This window comes from Sinocyclocheilus grahami, unplaced genomic scaffold (assembly GCF_001515645.1).
Source record: "Sinocyclocheilus grahami isolate Dianchi unplaced genomic scaffold, SAMN03320097.WGS_v1.1 scaffold24.1, whole genome shotgun sequence".
NCBI lineage: Eukaryota > Metazoa > Chordata > Actinopteri > Cypriniformes > Cyprinidae > Sinocyclocheilus > Sinocyclocheilus grahami.
The window spans coordinates 3627899-3646218 of NW_015505203.1; the positions used below are offsets into that span (position 1 = coordinate 3627899).

Sequence of the window (18320 nt, forward strand, 5' to 3'; positions counted from 1 at the left end):
TTTCTGAAATCTTCCCCAGATGTGTGGCTTGACACAAACCTGTTTCTGAGCTCTACAGGCAGTTCTTTTGACGTCATGGCTTGGTTTTTGCTCTGATATGCATTATCAGCTGTTAGACATTTTATTAAGATGTGTGTGCCTTTCCAAATCATACCCATTCAATTGAATTTGCCACAGATTAACTTCACTCGAAGTGTAGTAACATCTACAAGCAATGAAATGAATACTTTTGCAATGGAATCATTTAAGTTTTTTATTTTTAATACATTTGCGAAGATGTTAAAAACCTGTTTTTTGCTTTACCATTATGGTTTATGGAGTGTAGATCGATGTGGGAAAAAAGTAATTTAAAGCAGTTTAGCATAATGCAGCAACTTGACAAAATGTGAAAAAAATGAAGGGGTATGAATATTTTCGCAAGGCACTGTAGATGTAATTTGAGGTGTTTCTCATTGGGCCTCATTCATGAAACAGTCGTAAATATAGGAGTAAATTCCTAGTAATTTACGCGTAAAACGGACCTTCCCGAAAACTCTCCTCCGGATTCACAAATGCTTCGTAAAGGTCAGATTTAATCGTTAAATGTGTGTATGTCAATGAATTCCAATCATTTGTAAATAGGGCGCGCATGCACGCTCATTCACAATTAGCATATTCCCCACCTATGAATTATAGCTACGCAAATTACGCATCTAGGAATGGTGTGGAATCCTTGGACTCAGTTCTCAGGTTTGGTAAGTTATATAGCATAAATGCATAAGAGACTAATAGGCTATATGCCTAACAATAAATGAATAAATTAACGTGTGTCCACCTGAGCGTTTTTAGCCAGCTGACATAATGCCTGGTGCCAAGGGTGTAACTTTGGTTTGAGAAGTGGGGGGGACACAAAATGGGGGAAAATGTTTTCGATTTGAATCCCATTTCCTGCATGTACATACATTTAGGGACTATGGTGATACAAAATCCAGGAAATAATTAAGTTGATTAATGATCAATTCTGCCAAAAAGAATAGTAGGCTACTAAACTATGTATAAGAAAAAGATGTCTGTCTTTATTGTTTAATAGTGGCCGATCGCCAAGACTTGAGAGAATCATTTTATAAAGTCGAAAAGTTTAAATAATGTGAGACTCAATTTCCACTGTTAAACTTTTATTTCAAACTAACCGCTGTACCTGAAAATATAAAATAAATCACTTGTTGCACAGGACAGAATGTTCTACATCAGTGGTTCCCAGACTTTTTAGAGTGGAGTACCCCCCTGAGGCATTTCTGCTTAGGCCTACCCCCTCTCTTCCACTTAGACTGCACCTTTTCCATTAAAGGACCATATTTGCCCCCTAAATTGACTTTCCAATGCATTTTTTATCTTTATAAATAGAATATTAATGTTTAAAAAAAAATTCAATAGATTAATATGAAATGATGATAAAATGAAAAGTGATTCTTTTAAATACTAAAAGTGCCAGTAGGTGGCGGTAAGTCACTGTCTTAATGCATGAGTCATCGAGTCATTTTCATGAATCCGAAAATTTACATCAGAAGGAGTTTCCGAATGATTTACACAAAAATCGTTCTGCTCGTGTTTCATGAATGAGGCCCATTGAGTTGATCGGCAAAACTTTAACTTCTTTCTTTAAGAAGACATGAATCCGGCCCATGATTCTCCGATTTCCTGAGAAAAACACTCCAGTAATCTCCCATGCATCTCCTAGAGCAGGGTTCCTCAAATCTTGCCCTGGAGGGCCAATGCGCTGCAGAGTTTAGCTCCAACCCTGATCAAACTCACCTACCTGTGATTTTCTAATTATCCCGAAGACATTGATTAGCATGCTCAGGTGTGTTTGATTAGGGTTAGACCTAAACTCTGCAGGAAAGTGGATCTCGTGGGCCAGATTTGAGGATCCCTGTCCTAGAGTTTCAAGAGATCTCAAACTGTGCTCAGATTTGCTAAGTCTGCATCATAAACCAGATATCTCAATATGAACTCGAGCATTTCTCATGAAGTTCCCCCAAGAGCAATTGATCTGAGCTGGTGACCACATTCATTTTATAGTTCAAGTCTCACTGGATGTCAACTATATTTGTTTCGTCTCAGGAATGTTAGGAGAAACATCTAAGATGACATAGTGAACTCGATAGACTCCAGAGATGTGAAAGAGCAACTCTGGGGTGGCATTATGTGAACGTTGCTTGCCAAGAAAAACAAATTCTTCTCAACTCGCCCCACAATCCTTTGCTTCCCCACTCCAGTCAGTGCTAGGAAGTGAACTTGAGTGCTGTGTGCAAGTCTCCATCGTTAGTAGGTGTTGATTGGCTACCGCTGAGAGTTCGTCGAGTACCTGCGGAGAACGGTGAAGAGTCTTGTGTTTGGACATTTGTAGAGGTTTTCTCTTTTGCAGCTGTTGCTGTTTGTCTTTCTGTTTTTGAATCCCGTTGCCAATTAAACCGCAAGCTGGTGCTCTTCAGAAGTTCTTTTGACTTCCTCCTCTCTCTCTTCCTGTCTCATCACCTCTGTTCCTGCTCTTTACCTCCTCCTATCTCTTTATCTTTGGTCTTTTACAAAAACCTTTTTCTTGTATCCTGCTCTTTATTTTCCTGACGTTCAGTCTTTTTCAGCCCCCTTTCTTTACCCTTAACTTCCTGTCTGGCCTTTTGTTTCTTTATTCGTTGTTTTCTGTGTTATGTGTTGCTCATGTTCTATTATAGTGTTTATTCATATTTGTAGATTTTATTTTTAAATTTTAAATTTTAAAATTTTTAGTTTTTGCTCTTCCTGTCAGGTCACTGTTCCTGTTCTTTACCTCATCTGTATATCTTTGGTTGTTTACAAAATCTTTCTTTTATCCTGCTTGTTATTGCTCATGCTTTTGGTCTTTTTAAGCCCATTTTTCCTTGTGTTTCCTGGTATTTTTTTTGTATTATTATTTATATACTATTATAGTGTTTCTTCACATTTTTTTCTTTTTATATTTTCAATTTTCATTTTAATTTGAGTATTTGTTTTGTCATTTTTACTAGTTTTTAATATTTCTATTTAGCTTTAATTGAAATAGTTTCAGTTTTCAATCGAGTCATTTTATTACTTCGATTTAAACAGATTGGAAACGTTGCATTGGCAACTAAGTTTTTCATCTGATATATTTAATTTCTGCATTATTTCAATTAATGAAAATGGTTTTTAATAGTTTTAGTTTATTATCTTTCTGGAGTTTTGTCTCTGTCTCTTTTTATGTTATTTGTGTACTATTGTAGTGTTTCTTAATGGTTTTAATATTTCATAATTAGATTTGATGTGTTTTAATTTTAGTATGTTTGTTAAATTCATTTGCAATTGTTGTTGTTTTCTTATTTTTCTATTTAACTTTAATTTTTGTTTCAGTTTCAATTCTAGTAATTTTGCTATTTCAATTTAAACAAAAATATAAATGTTGCCTTGGTAACTAAATACTTCAAACTGACAAGATTTGTTTTATATATATAACTTTTTTCCATCTAATATTTATATTTTATTTTATTTCATCTTTATTTCAGTGAGTGAAAATTAATTTTAAAAGTTTTAGTTTTCGCTTCTCCTGTCGCATGACCTCTGTTCTTGCTCTTTACCTCATCCTGTCTCCTTATCTTTGGTCTTTTACAAAAACTCAGGTTTTCTTTTATCCTGCTCTTTATTCCCTGAGCTTTTGCTCTTTTTTGGCCCCTTTGTCTTCAACTTCCCGTCTTGGGGTTTACAGCTATCATCAGTATTCTCTTCACATCCTGATATCCACACACATTTATGCCAACCGTGTGTGTGTGTTGGTATTCCACCCTATGGGATGATATTGTGGGCACTTGAAGGGTGGGTGCAGTGTTTTTACTCCCTAGATGATCGTGCCCTCTATATTACGTGCTTCGCTTCTTAAAAGCCCCTCAAATCCTCCGCCTCACTTCTCCCGGAAGGCCAAGGTTGAGTGGTCAGGTACGCCACAAAGAGATTTGTCAAAGTACTTTCGCCTGTTTCTCTGCGTAGGTCTGTTGACGGCTGATAAAGACCCCTCTGGCTGACATCCAGAAAAGCCTTCAGATAACTGGACGTCTTCGAAAGTCGAGACCACACACACACACGTGGCGGCGTCAGCAAACATACACCTGTTTCTGAGTCTTATCTGCATCTTATCTTGTACTTTTGAAGCCAAGTGGAACAAAAGCCGACAATTTATGCGTAGCGAGACATTGAAAGCGTGTTATTCTTGGCCTGTAGTTTCGATATGGAGTCCCGGCAGATGTCAGAGGCTAGAACAATATACATTCACGGGGTTGCTCGAAATCACTCGATGTTGTGGACTACTGGATTCTTACTTGACAGATTCTTTACCGTGTGAAGATGAAGAGACCATTTGTCATAAAAGAATGGAAAAAGAAAACCGTAGAGAGATATAAATCTAAGATCCTGCCCTGATTTCACAATCCAAAATTCTCTGGCTTCCCTAAAGTCAACTTAAACTTTAAATTGACCCTCTAATACATATTCCTGCTTTTATAATTGAATCTAATCTGATTTAATAACTCACTTTACCATTAAAAAGACTTAATCCCTCTTATTTTTCAGTATCTCACCTTCAACCGCCCAACTTCATTCACAATCCAATCAATTCCAAATGAATAAATCACAGCCAGGGATGCACAATACTGTATATCAGTGTAACGTCAGTAAAATAGGTGTATTTAAGCCAATACATTATAGGACTACATTCATTCTAGTTGACCTGCTGGTTTTAAACACAAATGAAATAAAATGCTTATTCATTAAGATTGTTGTTCTTTGTTATATACATGCATGCATAATTTCTTTATTGCCATATAGAAATTAAAACTTTTCTGCTGTTGCACCTGTTGTAAATTAAAATCAGTTTTTTCTCTTTTCATGATGTTTGGGGTCATTTAGAAGCAAATAGATTGCGGTGTTTAATTGAAATCAGGCTGAAATAAAGTATTAATATTAGGTAACACAATATTAGATATGAAATCTAATCTATCTGTCAGAAATTGGAATTGTTGCCTTGGCATATAACTGAAATAAAATAACCTGATGTACTAGAATTACTAAAACATAAATAAAGTTTAATTAAAGTAGAATGTAAATATTTAAGAATCCAAAAGCTAATAAAAATGACAAAAGCACATAAAGCAAAAAAAAAAAAACTGATATAAATATAAAAGCTAATTCAACATATTAATAAATACTGTTGTATTATAGAAATAATACTAAAATGACACTGATTGAGATCTGAACTTTAAAGATGAGCATATATTTTTGTTATCAGTCTCACAATGTAGATTGGTATCTGTTATCCGTCAATATATATCAGTTATTGGCTTTAAAATCTAAATAATTATCAGTATTGGCTAAAATTTCTATATTCCTGAGTCGCTAATCAAAGTCATTGAACATTCTGTTTCTCAGAATTACATCAGATTACAGTAAAGTAAAAAAAAAAAAAAGGTTTGCAGTTTAATCTCATCACAGGATGAAAGGAAAAGATATGATTTACATTGATGTTTCCTAATATATTAAACTCTGTAGCGTTCTGAAAGCTTCGAAGACACTGTTAATGAGCTTTTTATCCTTTCTGTGATGTCTAAAAGCAATCGTTAGGGTGTTTTTCTGTTCTCAGCTCCAGTTCAGGTGTTTACTGTTTAACTATGCACACTTCAGTTCTCAGTTTCTTACTACCAAGCAGCGAAACATTTCCCTTCATTGACTCTGTTTCCAGCTCATTTCGTGTCAAAGCAGTGCGAGGTGATTCTGTTGAGAGGTGCATTGAAGCCTTGATGCGAGTCGTGTGACTTCAGGTTTGGTTTGAGAAACAATTAACTCTGGGATCTGTTTAAGAAGTTAAAATGTTTGTCTCTTTCCCTCCTGAGATCTTAGGGTCCTTTCTCAAGCCGAAAAGGAAAGTGGCCTCTTGTCGCCAAGAATAATATCCCATATCCTCTCTCCTCTTTCAAAGCAGGATATACATCCAAAAAAGTCAAGTTTCTCTCTCTTTTTCTTTTAACTCGCTGTATTTCTATTACTCACTTGAAGTGTGGCTGTCTGTGCTGTTTGTTTAAGAGAGCCATTTTCGTCAGATACTTTATAAGGTTTTTTTGAACTGCGATCACACGTACTCTGTGTATATTATGGAGCGGCAGTACTTACCACACATTTTATAAGATTAGATATTTGTCAGTGGTGCTCAGGATCTGCAGATCATTTGCTGTCGTCTTATCAGTCATCTGTACTTACTCTGTTTATGTGGTTAGTGAAATTTTATGTACCGTAATGTAAGCGGCTAACCATGTCCATTTAGTAGCTCCGTAGAGTGCGTTATTAGTTTTCCGTGCCTTTCCGAATATGGATTTACTCTTCAGGCACACCCCTAGTGCAAAAGATTTCCATTTTAAATAAATGCTGGTCCTTTGATTTTTTTTCTATTTATGAAAGATCTACAAAAATATGAAGCACCATAATACATGATAATACGTGATAATACATAATAAGAAATGTTTCAAATCAGTGTATTAGACTGATTTCTGAAGGATCATGTGACACTGAGGACTGGAGTAATGATGCTGAAAATTCAGATTTGCATCACAGCAATAAATTAAATTTTTTAAATATATTTAAATAGTTTATCATAGGTCATTATATTTCACAATGATACTGTTTTTTACTGTATCAAATAGATCCGTCCTTTTCAAGAAGTCTTACAGACAGCAAACTCAAGGCATTTTTGGGCAGTCGGAGTCTAACAATGTCTGACTTTGGGGGAATAAGGTGTGTGTGGATGCAACACTGAGTGTGTGTGTGTGTGTGCGCGCGCCTGTAAACACCTGAGTGATTGTGTGTGTGTGTGTGTGTGTGTGTGTGTTGTACTTTTGGGAGAGTGTGAATATATGGGAGACATTCATCACACGTGGCATCATCTATTCCAGACTCCCCAGCCCATGACACGTGGAAGAATGCCGGAATGAGTCGCCCTGGGGGCATTTTCTCTGAGGAAGCTAGAAAGGCAGAGCCTCCTTAAAAGTAAAATTGGATGAGAAAATTATTAGTTTCACAAAAATAAACCAAAAAAAGCCTCAAAAATAGCAAAATAAGTGATTAAATGGTGTGTTAAGCATCTTCAGAAAGCAATATCAGCAGATGAAGATTCAGAGGGAGGCAGAGTCTCTTTTGCCTCTTTTAGTAATTTTGATGTGTGTTTTGGTGATTTTTTGTAGTTTTTTTTTATATGTGTGTGTATGTTTTTTCTAAGTTTGGGGTCAGTACGATTTATTATTATTTTAATTTTTTTTAAAGAAATAAATAATTTTATTCAGCAAGGATGCATTAAATTGATCGAAAGTGGCAGTAAAGACATTTATAATGTTACAAAAAATTCAGTTTGAATAAACATTGTTCTTCTGAACTTTTTTTTCATCAAATAATCCTAAAAAGTCACGATTTCCACAAAAATATGAAGCGGTAATTTTTAATCATTTTTGCGTTAAATTGATCAAAAGTAAAGACATTTATAATGTTATTAAAGTTTTCTGTATAGTTTTTATTGTTATTTCAGTGTTAGTTATTTTAGTACATCAAATTAAGCAAAATTGAAATGAGAAATGTTATTTTTATGTTTTCATTTGTTTAAAATTATTTTATTTTAGTGTTTATTTTGTTAGGTAAAAAAAATGATTTTTTTTTTTTTATTAAAGTTTTACTTATATATAATAACACTAAACTGATACTGTGTATGATCCTTCAGAAATCAGTCTAATATGCAGATTTGCTGCTCACAAAAATGTTTTGATTATTATCAGTGTTGAAAACAATTTAAAAAATCACTATTATTGATGAATAGAAAGTTCAAAATAGCAGCATTTATTTGGAAAATATTTCATGACATTATAAAGGTCTTTAATGTAATTTTTGGTTAATTTAACGTGTCTATGATTAAAATATATATTAATTTCTTTAAAGTTTTTACCAGTTAAGTTTTGAATGGTATTGCAAGTAGTGCATATTACTACATTACAGAGTCTGATTGTTGAAATTATGGGTCCATCTCAACAACAGGCTAAAAAATATAAAGATTTGTTTGTAGCTCTATTAAAATGACTCGTAAGCCGTGTTGCTGAAGGGGACGGTGAATGCTGAATCACTGGGGTTCATCTGGGGTTTGAATCTCCAGTCTTTGTGTGCTTTAAGCGTAATGCCACACCACCACAAAACCTAGATATCCATCTACAGACATCTCCATATAAAGGACGTACAGCTTTTAGATCCTCAGAGCAAACAGACAGACCATTAGCAATTCTGAAACAAAATGTAGATATTTTGTTACAGGCGCCAGACAGACACACGGATCACGTTGCCGTCAAAGCTGCTGGATGAGCGCTGCATGAATGCATGGCATTCAGAGGTGCTGCACTTAAACAACTTTTATTAGCTTTTTTTGTTGGAGGGAGCACTTTATACTGTATTATGAGTGTTGATATTTTATTGCAAAATGATGTGCTTTTGCTGAGTAAAGGAGTGTACAGCCTAGAAAGACAAATGCACTTGAAATGGACTTGGCTAACATGAAATCATAAATACAGTTTTGTGTGGAAAAGCAGCTTCACAACTAAAATACTGTTTGCCAAAGTTACTTATTCTCACTTCAGACAGTCAGAAACTGATCCAGATGCAGTTTTTAGTAAAGATGGAGCTCCAGTCGGCCCTGTTATGAAAGTTTGTTCTGTTGAAGTGCAAATGAAGGGATGGTGTCTCACTATTGTGTCTCACCCAGTTATAGCAGAAATCACTACCGCAAGACCAACAGCAATCTGTGTTTTGAATGTGAGTGTGCTGGTGTCAACTCTAAACTGTTTAACTTGCTTAACCATCGAGCCTTGAACTATCCAGAAAGAGCATGCTTTTGAGTCCGCTTCACCAATCATGTCAATAGGTGAACAACACGGCTGTTCGTAATTGTTCAGAATGATTAGTCAACTAGGCAAAGTTTAGATTTCTATTTTTAACTAATTTATTTATTTCTTTTTAGCAGTACAATGTAGAGATGCAACTTCATAGGAAAATACAATTCAGTGGGAAAAATACAATTTGTATCCATCCATCTATTTTTCCATTTTATTTATTTAGTCTAATAAAAATAATTGTGCATGTTTATAGAAATTAAGCAATGTTGTCTAATTATAATCCGTGTATTCTCCAAACCTCTTGTCCTGTGCAGGGTTATGGGGATGCTGAAGCCTATTTCAGATTTTTTTTTTTTTGTGCAATAAAGAATTCTGTTTATAAATATAAGATTTTGCCTAATTATCATCCATCCATCCATTTTTGCATTCATTATTATTATTTTTTGTGCAATAAAGATAATTCTGTTTATAAAAATAAGATTTTGTCTGATTATCATCATCCATCCATTTTTGCATTTATTTTATTTTTTTATTTTATTTTTTGTGCAATAAAGATAATTTTGTTTATAAAAAATAAAATTTTGCCTGATTATCATCCATCCATCAATTTCTTTTCATTTCGTCTCATTTTATTCAGTTTCACTAGTAGAAGACTGTGTTTGGTATCTGTATATTACCAAAACATTTCTCAGTGTTGGTTGGGCATGACCCTAAATTCAATAACATTTCCCTAAAAACACACGTTCATGCTGGTCTCTGTGTGTTTCGGCAAAGATGCTGAGTTTCTGGAAATAATCAGTCAGTGCATGCTGTTCTCTTGTCTCTCTTATTTTCTGTCTCAGTCTCTCCGCTTGTCTCCATTTATATCCGTCTCTCTCAGCACGCATGGTCCAGTTTTGCGCCGCGCACTCCTCCTTTGTTACCCTGACAACCGCGATCCGTCCCGTAGGTGCTCCGGGGATTTGGCCAGGTCTTGCTTTCACACTCGCGTCCTCCGAGACTCTTCCGATTCAGAAACATCACCGGCGACACGTTACCGGCTCATGATTTCCCATGCCGAGATGAAAGCGCCGTGGCGTTCTGTAATGGTTTTTCATATTTAGAGCCGTAGTGAGTTAATTGCAGAGGGAGGCAGGGGAGAGTTTGGGTTCCTGTGGAAACTTGGATGCTTGGATGTTTTTGCCCTTTTTGCTTTTTTGTTTCAGATTTTCCCCTCCGTTCTTTCTGTCCTCGAGAAGTTCAAATGCAGTTCAGTGTTTTGGGTTTGATCCATCTCATTCCTCGGTTGCTCCAGGTGGCCTAGTGTGATCCCAGAATGATTTCAGACCGCTAATGTCTGCATCCGTGTGTGTTTTCATGGGCAATTTCCTACCAGCTCTTGATTTACTAGGGTTTTTTTTCCTTTTTGAGGTAATATGCTTTCCTTTAGATAAGGAAAGCGGCCCGTATTTCATTTGCAGGTATATTTGAAGCTCAATGGCACATCTTATTGATAGTGAAACCGAACAAAGACATCTTTGCTTCTCAAAAGGGAATTTCCATTCAGCTCAAAAGCGGCCAGAGAATCGGTTTTCCTTGGAAAACACAAAAGCTCGGTTCCACGAGCTGCCCACGTAGGCAGGATTTTAAGGCATCGAAGATGCATTTTTGACCTCAAAAGACTGTGATTATGCTGAGACACCAGTGCATGTCTGCTTTGTGGAGAGCACAACCCCATAATGCACTGCGACATGCTCACTGTCTTTTAGTCCACCAAAGATGGCAGATGAAGTGCGAGAAATGTTGATTGCTAATATATTATTTTCAAGCTCAAGCTAATTTAAAAGGGACTATGTTGTATTTGTATGTGCTGTGTATTATTATTATTATTGTTGTTGTTGTTGTTAATATTATTACAGTAATAATTTGAATAATATTTTTTTGTTTGTTTGTTGTCATTATTAATTTAAACGTATTAAATTATTTATTTGTGCAATAATATAGTTATTGCTATAAAAGTAGTAATTAATAATTAATTAATAAAAAATAATCAAGTATTAATATTATAGGAATAGGTGTAGTTGTTGTTATTATTATTAATTTTAACTAAATTTCGTTTGATTTATTAGTATAATATAAAAAATATAATTATTGCTATAATAATAATAATAATTATATATAAGAATAGGTGTTGTTGTTGTTATTATTATTATTATTAACAAACACAACAATAAAAATAATACATCTAAAAATAAAATGTTTACGTTTTATATAAAATAGTATTACATATATGGATGTATATATGATGTATATGATATATGTAAAAGCGAATGTTATTAAAACTATTTTCTCCAGTATTTGTGTCTATTATTATTATTATAATAATAATATTAATAAATAATATTATTTTTATTTTTATTATCTATTTTGTGCTTATTGGTCTTGTCATTACCACAGCTACATTCTAAAAGCAAATGTTATTGAAATCATGCACTCAGTTTTCTGTGGGTGTCATGGTGCCTATGTAGCATGCTTGAAGTTGGTTACTTGTGAGGGTCCATTTCAGTTAGGATGCTGCCTATACAGCTGCATATGTAGACAGTAGATCATGTATATGCAATACTCTATTATGGACTATATTATTGTAAATAGATTATTTTTAGGATAGAATATAGATTGTGTGGCTTAGTGATTACATTTCCTGTCTGGCAAGCCAAAGGTTTAAGGTTCAAACTCTAGAAGTAGTGTTCTGCTGTGTGCTAAAAAGCATGTGCTAAATTCATCATAATGTCATGTAATTTGCAACACTATTTCACCGAGGCTGATTTTTGGCTTTGATGAACTTAGGCAATGTATAAAGAATATGGATTGGAGTGTTATGGCATATGATTGATCTGTTTTCGCTGAAAACGAATACTCTTTTGGGGTCGTTTATCTGACTGGTATATGTGCGTAATCTACATGAGCAGTTAATGACGCTTTTACTCATTGGGGAGTGTGATAAACAGCAGGTGTTGATGTTAAAGGTGTGTGTTGCGTGCGTTTTATTGCAGGCAGCTTCAGCAGCAACAGCAGGCCGAGCTGGAGGTTCACCAGAGAGACGGACTGACTGCTTATGACCTGTCACAGGTGAGCGCGCACACACACACACACTCTCTTTTCTCTCAGTCCGTCATTTAATTTTCTAACCCTCACAGGTGCATTACTCTCTTTAGCTGGTGTAGTACGTATAATTTATCCTCCTTCATTTTATATGCAAGTCCCTCTTAAATCAGTGTCACAGCTGAAGCTGTTTTAGATTTATACTTCAAACTGAATATCAGCCAATGAAGCTCCCAGAGGAGCATTTTATTCTCCAGAAGTGCTGTTTAATAGCTCCAGAGACTTACTGGAGTTAACACGGTGTGTTTCATTGGCTTTGTCTTTGATAATTGTTGTCATACTATATATACGATATACTCTGTACTCGATAGAGTTATGAAATGAATGAGAATAGCACCTCAGATGATTTGGTCTTCATTTGATGAGAAGTGTTAGAGTTCATATTGAGATCTGTGATGTTTCTCTAAATCTACAAAAACTGTACACCAGTTTTTCCGTTTTTAAATAAATAATAAATGGGGGAAAAAAAGAAAATAAGTTTGTGCTAAAAAACATAAAATATTTGATTTGTTTAACTGTATCCAATTAATTCTCCAAATCATTTGTCCTGTGTATGGTTGCAGGGATGACTATTGCATCATCTAAATTATTATTATTATTTATTTATTTTTTCATTTACTTTTATTTTAATGAATTTAATTTCTCAGGTGGTTCTTTTTAGAAGAAGTCTCCATTTTGTTCTCTGTTTAATCTCATTGCTGTCTAGGAGAAACCGTTGATATATTGAGATATTACATCCATTTTTTTTTCTTTTTCACAAGCAGTAGCCTGATCTTCTCCTTTAGCTTTTCTGTTTTGTGTCTCAAAGTTGTTTTATTCATTTGACACCCTTGAAAAGGTTCATTCAAAGTCATTTGTATACATTTTAAGAAAAAAAATTTCTTAAATATTTTATTTACATTAAAGTTAATACATTAAAGTTATTAGAATTGTAATTTTAGCAACCCAAGTATGGTTTTTATAATGAAAATATGCAAAGAAGCTGGTGTGGCATTAAAAAAACAAACATAGTAGACATCTAGTAAAATACATTCTTTCTATACTAATAAGGAAAAAAGGAAACAGTTATATTACAATATTATATATTGTACACTGTTTCTGTTGCTCATTTGATTGTCATTTGCAATGCTTCATGGGATGTGTATTTCATTGTCTCATAAAATAATCTAAAGTCAGCATGAAATCAAAATTAAACATTTTATGCATGCAACAATTCATCCATGCATTTATTTTTACTTTTTTCAAATTGTCATAGCTTGCTCATCCTATGCTCATTTTATGACCTATACAAGCGAATTGCATTCATTTCTGCCTCTATCCCGGTATGCAATGCTCACTGTTTACATTACAATCAACAAACGAATGAAGTTCCTCCCCCTTTTTTTAATTCTTGTTTGTTAAGTTAGAAATAAAGTCTTTTGCAACTCCCATTTCATGCCAAATTTAGGTCTGTTTTCCTGATTTTCAAGTACTTGTTTGCTTCAAATCAGAGTTTGTAATGTTTTAATTAATCTCAAAACCACTGATTTCATTCATGGCTCAGGACTCTTCATTTTTTTAAATCCTAATGGATGAAATGAATGAAAAAATATATATTTTCCAGTGCAAAGTGTGAGGTCACTGTTGTGCGCTTGATGCTTTGTGACAAGTGTTAGGATGAGATGCATGCTGGAACAGCATTGTATGTTACTGTGGCTAATGACTGATAAATGCGATAGTGAATCTGCGTAACTGTAGTCGTTTCAGCCGTGGAGCGTTAACTCCCTCTCTGAGGATCTGTGCTATAAAAATAGGCCATAGTTATGAGGTGAAGTCACACATTTGGAATATGCCCTCCATCTTTATCTTTCTTTGACAACTTTTACAACTTAACACACATTTGCTCTGAGTTATAAGTGTTAATTTGGTTATGTTATATCATATGTTGTTTTTGTTAAAGAGGTCATTTGTGTCAGTCTTAATAAAGCAGAGAGGATTGTTTGTTGAAAACAGATGACATCTCACACACGGGATGTTGTGTGTTTACAATCTGTGAGTGTTTAACGCCTGTCTGCAATTTAGAAAGTGTTAGAAAGTGACCGTCATTATTGATTCCTGTGTTTGTCCTTACAAAACAAAAATATATGGAAAATAATATAATGCGATTATATTAAATAATACATTTCCATATATGGGAAACTAGTGCTTGTAATTTTCAATACACTGCAGTATATGCATAAGTCATGCTTGATACATATAAAAATATAAAGAAATGAAGACAAAAAAACTGCACTACACTTTTGCATGTACACTGTTAAGAATGATATGGTCAGTAAGTCATGGCAACTTATGTTTTTTATGCGTTTTATGACATTTAACTTGATTTTTAAGTCGTTTTAATGTAATTTAAGTTTGAAATGACTTGTACAACCAAGTTGACTATACTTAAAACTTTTAAAAAAATCTTTAATTTTCAATACACTGCAGTATATGCATAAGTCATGCTTGATACATATAAAAATATAAAGAAATGAAGACAAAAAAACTGCACTACACTTTTGCATGTACACTGTTAAGAATGATATGGTCAGTAAGTCATGGCAACTTATGTTTTTTATGCGTTTTATGACATTTAACTTGATTTTTAAGTCGTTTTAATGTAATTTAAGTTTGAAATGACTTGTACAACCAAGTTGACTATACTTAAAACTTTAAAAAAAATGTGTGTATATATGTGTGTATATACAGTACATACATATATGTGTGTGTGTGTGTAATATATATGTATACACACACACACTACATATGTGTTCATATATTTATACACACCGTACCATATATAATTGCATGTACATCTGTTTATTATTAAGTGTATTATTAAATATGCAATAATATAAGTAAATATATTGTCACACATTTTTCAGTATGAGAAAAACTTATCATACGTATATTATTCAACGTATACAATATATTGTAATATATAAACACATAATTCTAGATATTTTCATTATACAATACATTTTATATACTGATTGTTAATATGTAGGGAAATATATTTTCTTTGTGTAAAGGCCATTGCTGGCAATTTGAAGGATTTCATACTTTCTGTAAAGTTAGGTTTGTGTTCATTGTGGCTTTTATTTCATTTCTTATTTTGCATTTATTAGCATTCAGTTTTCTTGAGTTGAAATGCCAATCACAGACAGATCCGCTCTTGTTGATGTCCACAGGTGCCGGTTGCCAGCATCCCAGCCGGCATTCACGAGGCGGGCAAAACCATCGACAAAACTGATTCACTGTTCTCGCAGGAGAGAGACCCACGCTTCAGCGACATGTACACGGGCATCTCTGGATGTATGTTCATACAGATATTACATCTGACTAGCACCGCATCACGCACTGATTTCAATCTAAACATGCAATTTACTGTAATTTCACTTAATGTAATTACAAAACCCGCACATGTCTGCCAGCTCGAGTTTGTACGCTATTTAATGCTTGATATGAAGTGTATACAATCTGTGATTGGTGCATTTGGTAGATATTACGACAACCTTCCGAAATTCCAGCGTAAATACATGAAGTCCAGATTTCTAGCTGGTCAAAGCCAGTTGTTTAGGGTCATTAGCTGGTTCAAGCTGGGCAATTCTGATAAGTTTGCATGCCTTTGCTCTGTAGTTTGACTCTGGTCAGAGCTTAAAGTTCTCTGGCACCGTGCTGGTGTTGTGCCCATTTTCGACCCCTGCCAAATTATTACCCCCCTCATTGAAATCGCTACCTGATTGCCTAATCCTAACCCCTCCCCCACACCTAACCCTAAACCTACCAATACTAGGGGGGTAGTAATCTGGCGAGGGTCAGAATTGGGCACAACACCGGATCTCCGGCTTGCAGCATTTGGCTACGGAAAAAAATAATCCTACATTAAAAAAAAACTTGTTGATATCACTTTCGAGTCCATGAGTTTGCCAACCAATGGTATGAGAGGAGCACAGCTTTCACTCTCAACCAAACTAACATTACTAGCCAATCAGAATTTTTTGCTCTTATAAACACGAGATGCGCATAATAGTATCCAATTGCAGAGTCGCAGCCCTGATGAATGGAGAAGCGCGACGCGTTGAAAAAGCTGCCAGGCGCAATGGTCAAAGATGTCCATCTAGCGCATATTTAGATAGAAAAACGAATTAAAAAGCAGCGGAGCTTTGTAAACAGCTAAGAGTAATCATGTCATCTCCATAAGAACGATATGATCGCCAGAACAAATTTACCGGGATTTTTGAAAAGGTCCTGTTCACACATGATCTATAATGATAACTTACCGGTAATTTACCAGTAAAGACTGTAACTTGTCTGTGAAAGGGGCTAAACTCTTCCTCTGCATATGCTGTGAATTTGAATTGCTTAACGTTCATCTTGGAAAACAGTGTGCATTATTTCACTAGATTTGCAATGTAAATAATTTATAAACCTTTGCCAACACAGGAGAATACATCAACCTATGTCTAAATATGCCATGTATTGTATATCGCGTTTTAAAAATAAAAGTTTCTGAGTTTACATGTGACCAAATATTAAAATTTAATGGATTTAAACATTGTTTAATCGCGCTGTAAAGTGAAACGTCACCAGGAGGAGGAGAACTGGCCCTCGACTAAGCCTGGTTTCTCCCAAGGTTTTTTCTCCATTCTGTCACCGATGGAGTTTTGGTTCCTCTGGCTTGCTTAGTTGGGGACACTTATTATCTAGCGATATCGTCAACTTGATTGCACAGATTCTATTTAAACTGAACTGAGCTGGATGATGACACCACTGAATTCAGTGATGAACTGCCTTTAACTGAAAATTGAGTGTTTACTGTTGTCCTTTTGCATTATGGACACACTATTTTCCTATTTGATACTGTAAAGTTGCTTTGACACAATCTGTATTGTTAAAAACGCTATATAAATAAAGGTGACTTGATAGTATTAAAATATTGTCTCATCTCGTGAGCTAAGTGTATTGTCACATCCCTAGTGTCGTTAAGCGGTGATATAGCTCATAATTTTCCAAGTGTATGATATAGCTTTCATTCTTCGGGTCAACCATATATTCATGAAAAAAAAATCAGTTTGAATAAAGAAAGCAATAACTTTGCCATAGTATCCTTTCAAATGTTAAAGTTGCCACAGTCATTGCATGCTTTGCATGTGCTGCCCCCGCCCCCGGAAAAAAGTTCAGGCTCAGGATTTTTTTCTTTTTGCTTTAACCTCTGTGGCTGATAAAGATGTTGCTGTAATATGATGTGTGACTGTGTCTCCTCTCTTGAATGTAGTCATTCAGTGTGAGCTCGATAAGGATCTGTGTTTGTTTGTGTTTGTGTTTAGCTGATAAGAAGATGATGGTGCCGTCCTCCACTGCTGGCGGCCAGCAGTTATACTCTCAAGGCAGCCCGTTCCAGCCCGGACACTCCGGCAAGAGCTTCAGGTGTGGACAAACATACTTCACATGAAAGTAGAAACACAGTCTGCTCATTTGATTGCTTTAATGCAGAATATACAACTCCAGTCGCACCAATACCACAGTTTTTACATGCAACATCGCAAAAAAAATTACTGATACAATATTGTTTAAAACTTTTTGTTGAGTCGTTTTAATACTTTTATTCAGCAAGGATGCATTAAATTGATCAATTTGCATTGATCAAGTGAGAGTAAAGACTTATAAATATTAATTCAAATAAATTCTGTTATTTTAAACTTTCTATTCATCAAAGAATCTTAAAAAAATGTATCAGTTTCCTCAAAAAATATTAAGCAGCGCAACTCAAAATCATCATATTAGAATGATTTCTGAAGGATCATGTGACACTGAAGACTGGAGTAATGATGCTGAAAATTCAGAGTTGATCACAGAAATAAATTACAGTTTAATATATATTTAAATAGAGCAATTATAGAATATTTCAGAATATTACTGTTTTTGCAGTTTTTGTACTTTCCTGGAATTATATATATTACAGAATAATGTTAATTATGGCTGTCTACAAAATATAACTTTGGTGTGAATGGTAGGTGAATTGAGAATATTTATTAGTCACAAATATTTCTTGCTGGCCATAAAACTATTTGTGCCATTATTGCATTAAATGCTTATGCTGTGTATGCTTTTGAAGAAGAAATTTGACAGAGAAAATGTAGTTCATTTTCCCGTCACTCACATCATACTTTACCAAAATGTCGAGGCCTGTCATGGTTTAGGGACTTACTTTAAGCTAGTTGCTTA

The 18320-nt window shown here is 34.6% G+C and overlaps 1 protein-coding gene across 1 annotated transcript in view; it reads left to right on the forward strand.

Annotated features, from left to right (window-relative positions):
* LOC107563275 (aryl hydrocarbon receptor nuclear translocator 2) overlaps nucleotides 1–18320 on the forward strand; it is a 94570-nt gene that overhangs the window by 59629 nt on the left and 16621 nt on the right. The window contains exons 13-15 of the mRNA XM_016248098.1: nucleotides 11939–12041; nucleotides 15284–15407; nucleotides 17423–17522. Of these exons, the coding sequence (XP_016103584.1) occupies nucleotides 11939–12041; nucleotides 15284–15407; nucleotides 17423–17522 (327 nt within the window). The remainder of the gene's footprint in view (nucleotides 1–11938; nucleotides 12042–15283; nucleotides 15408–17422; nucleotides 17523–18320) is intronic.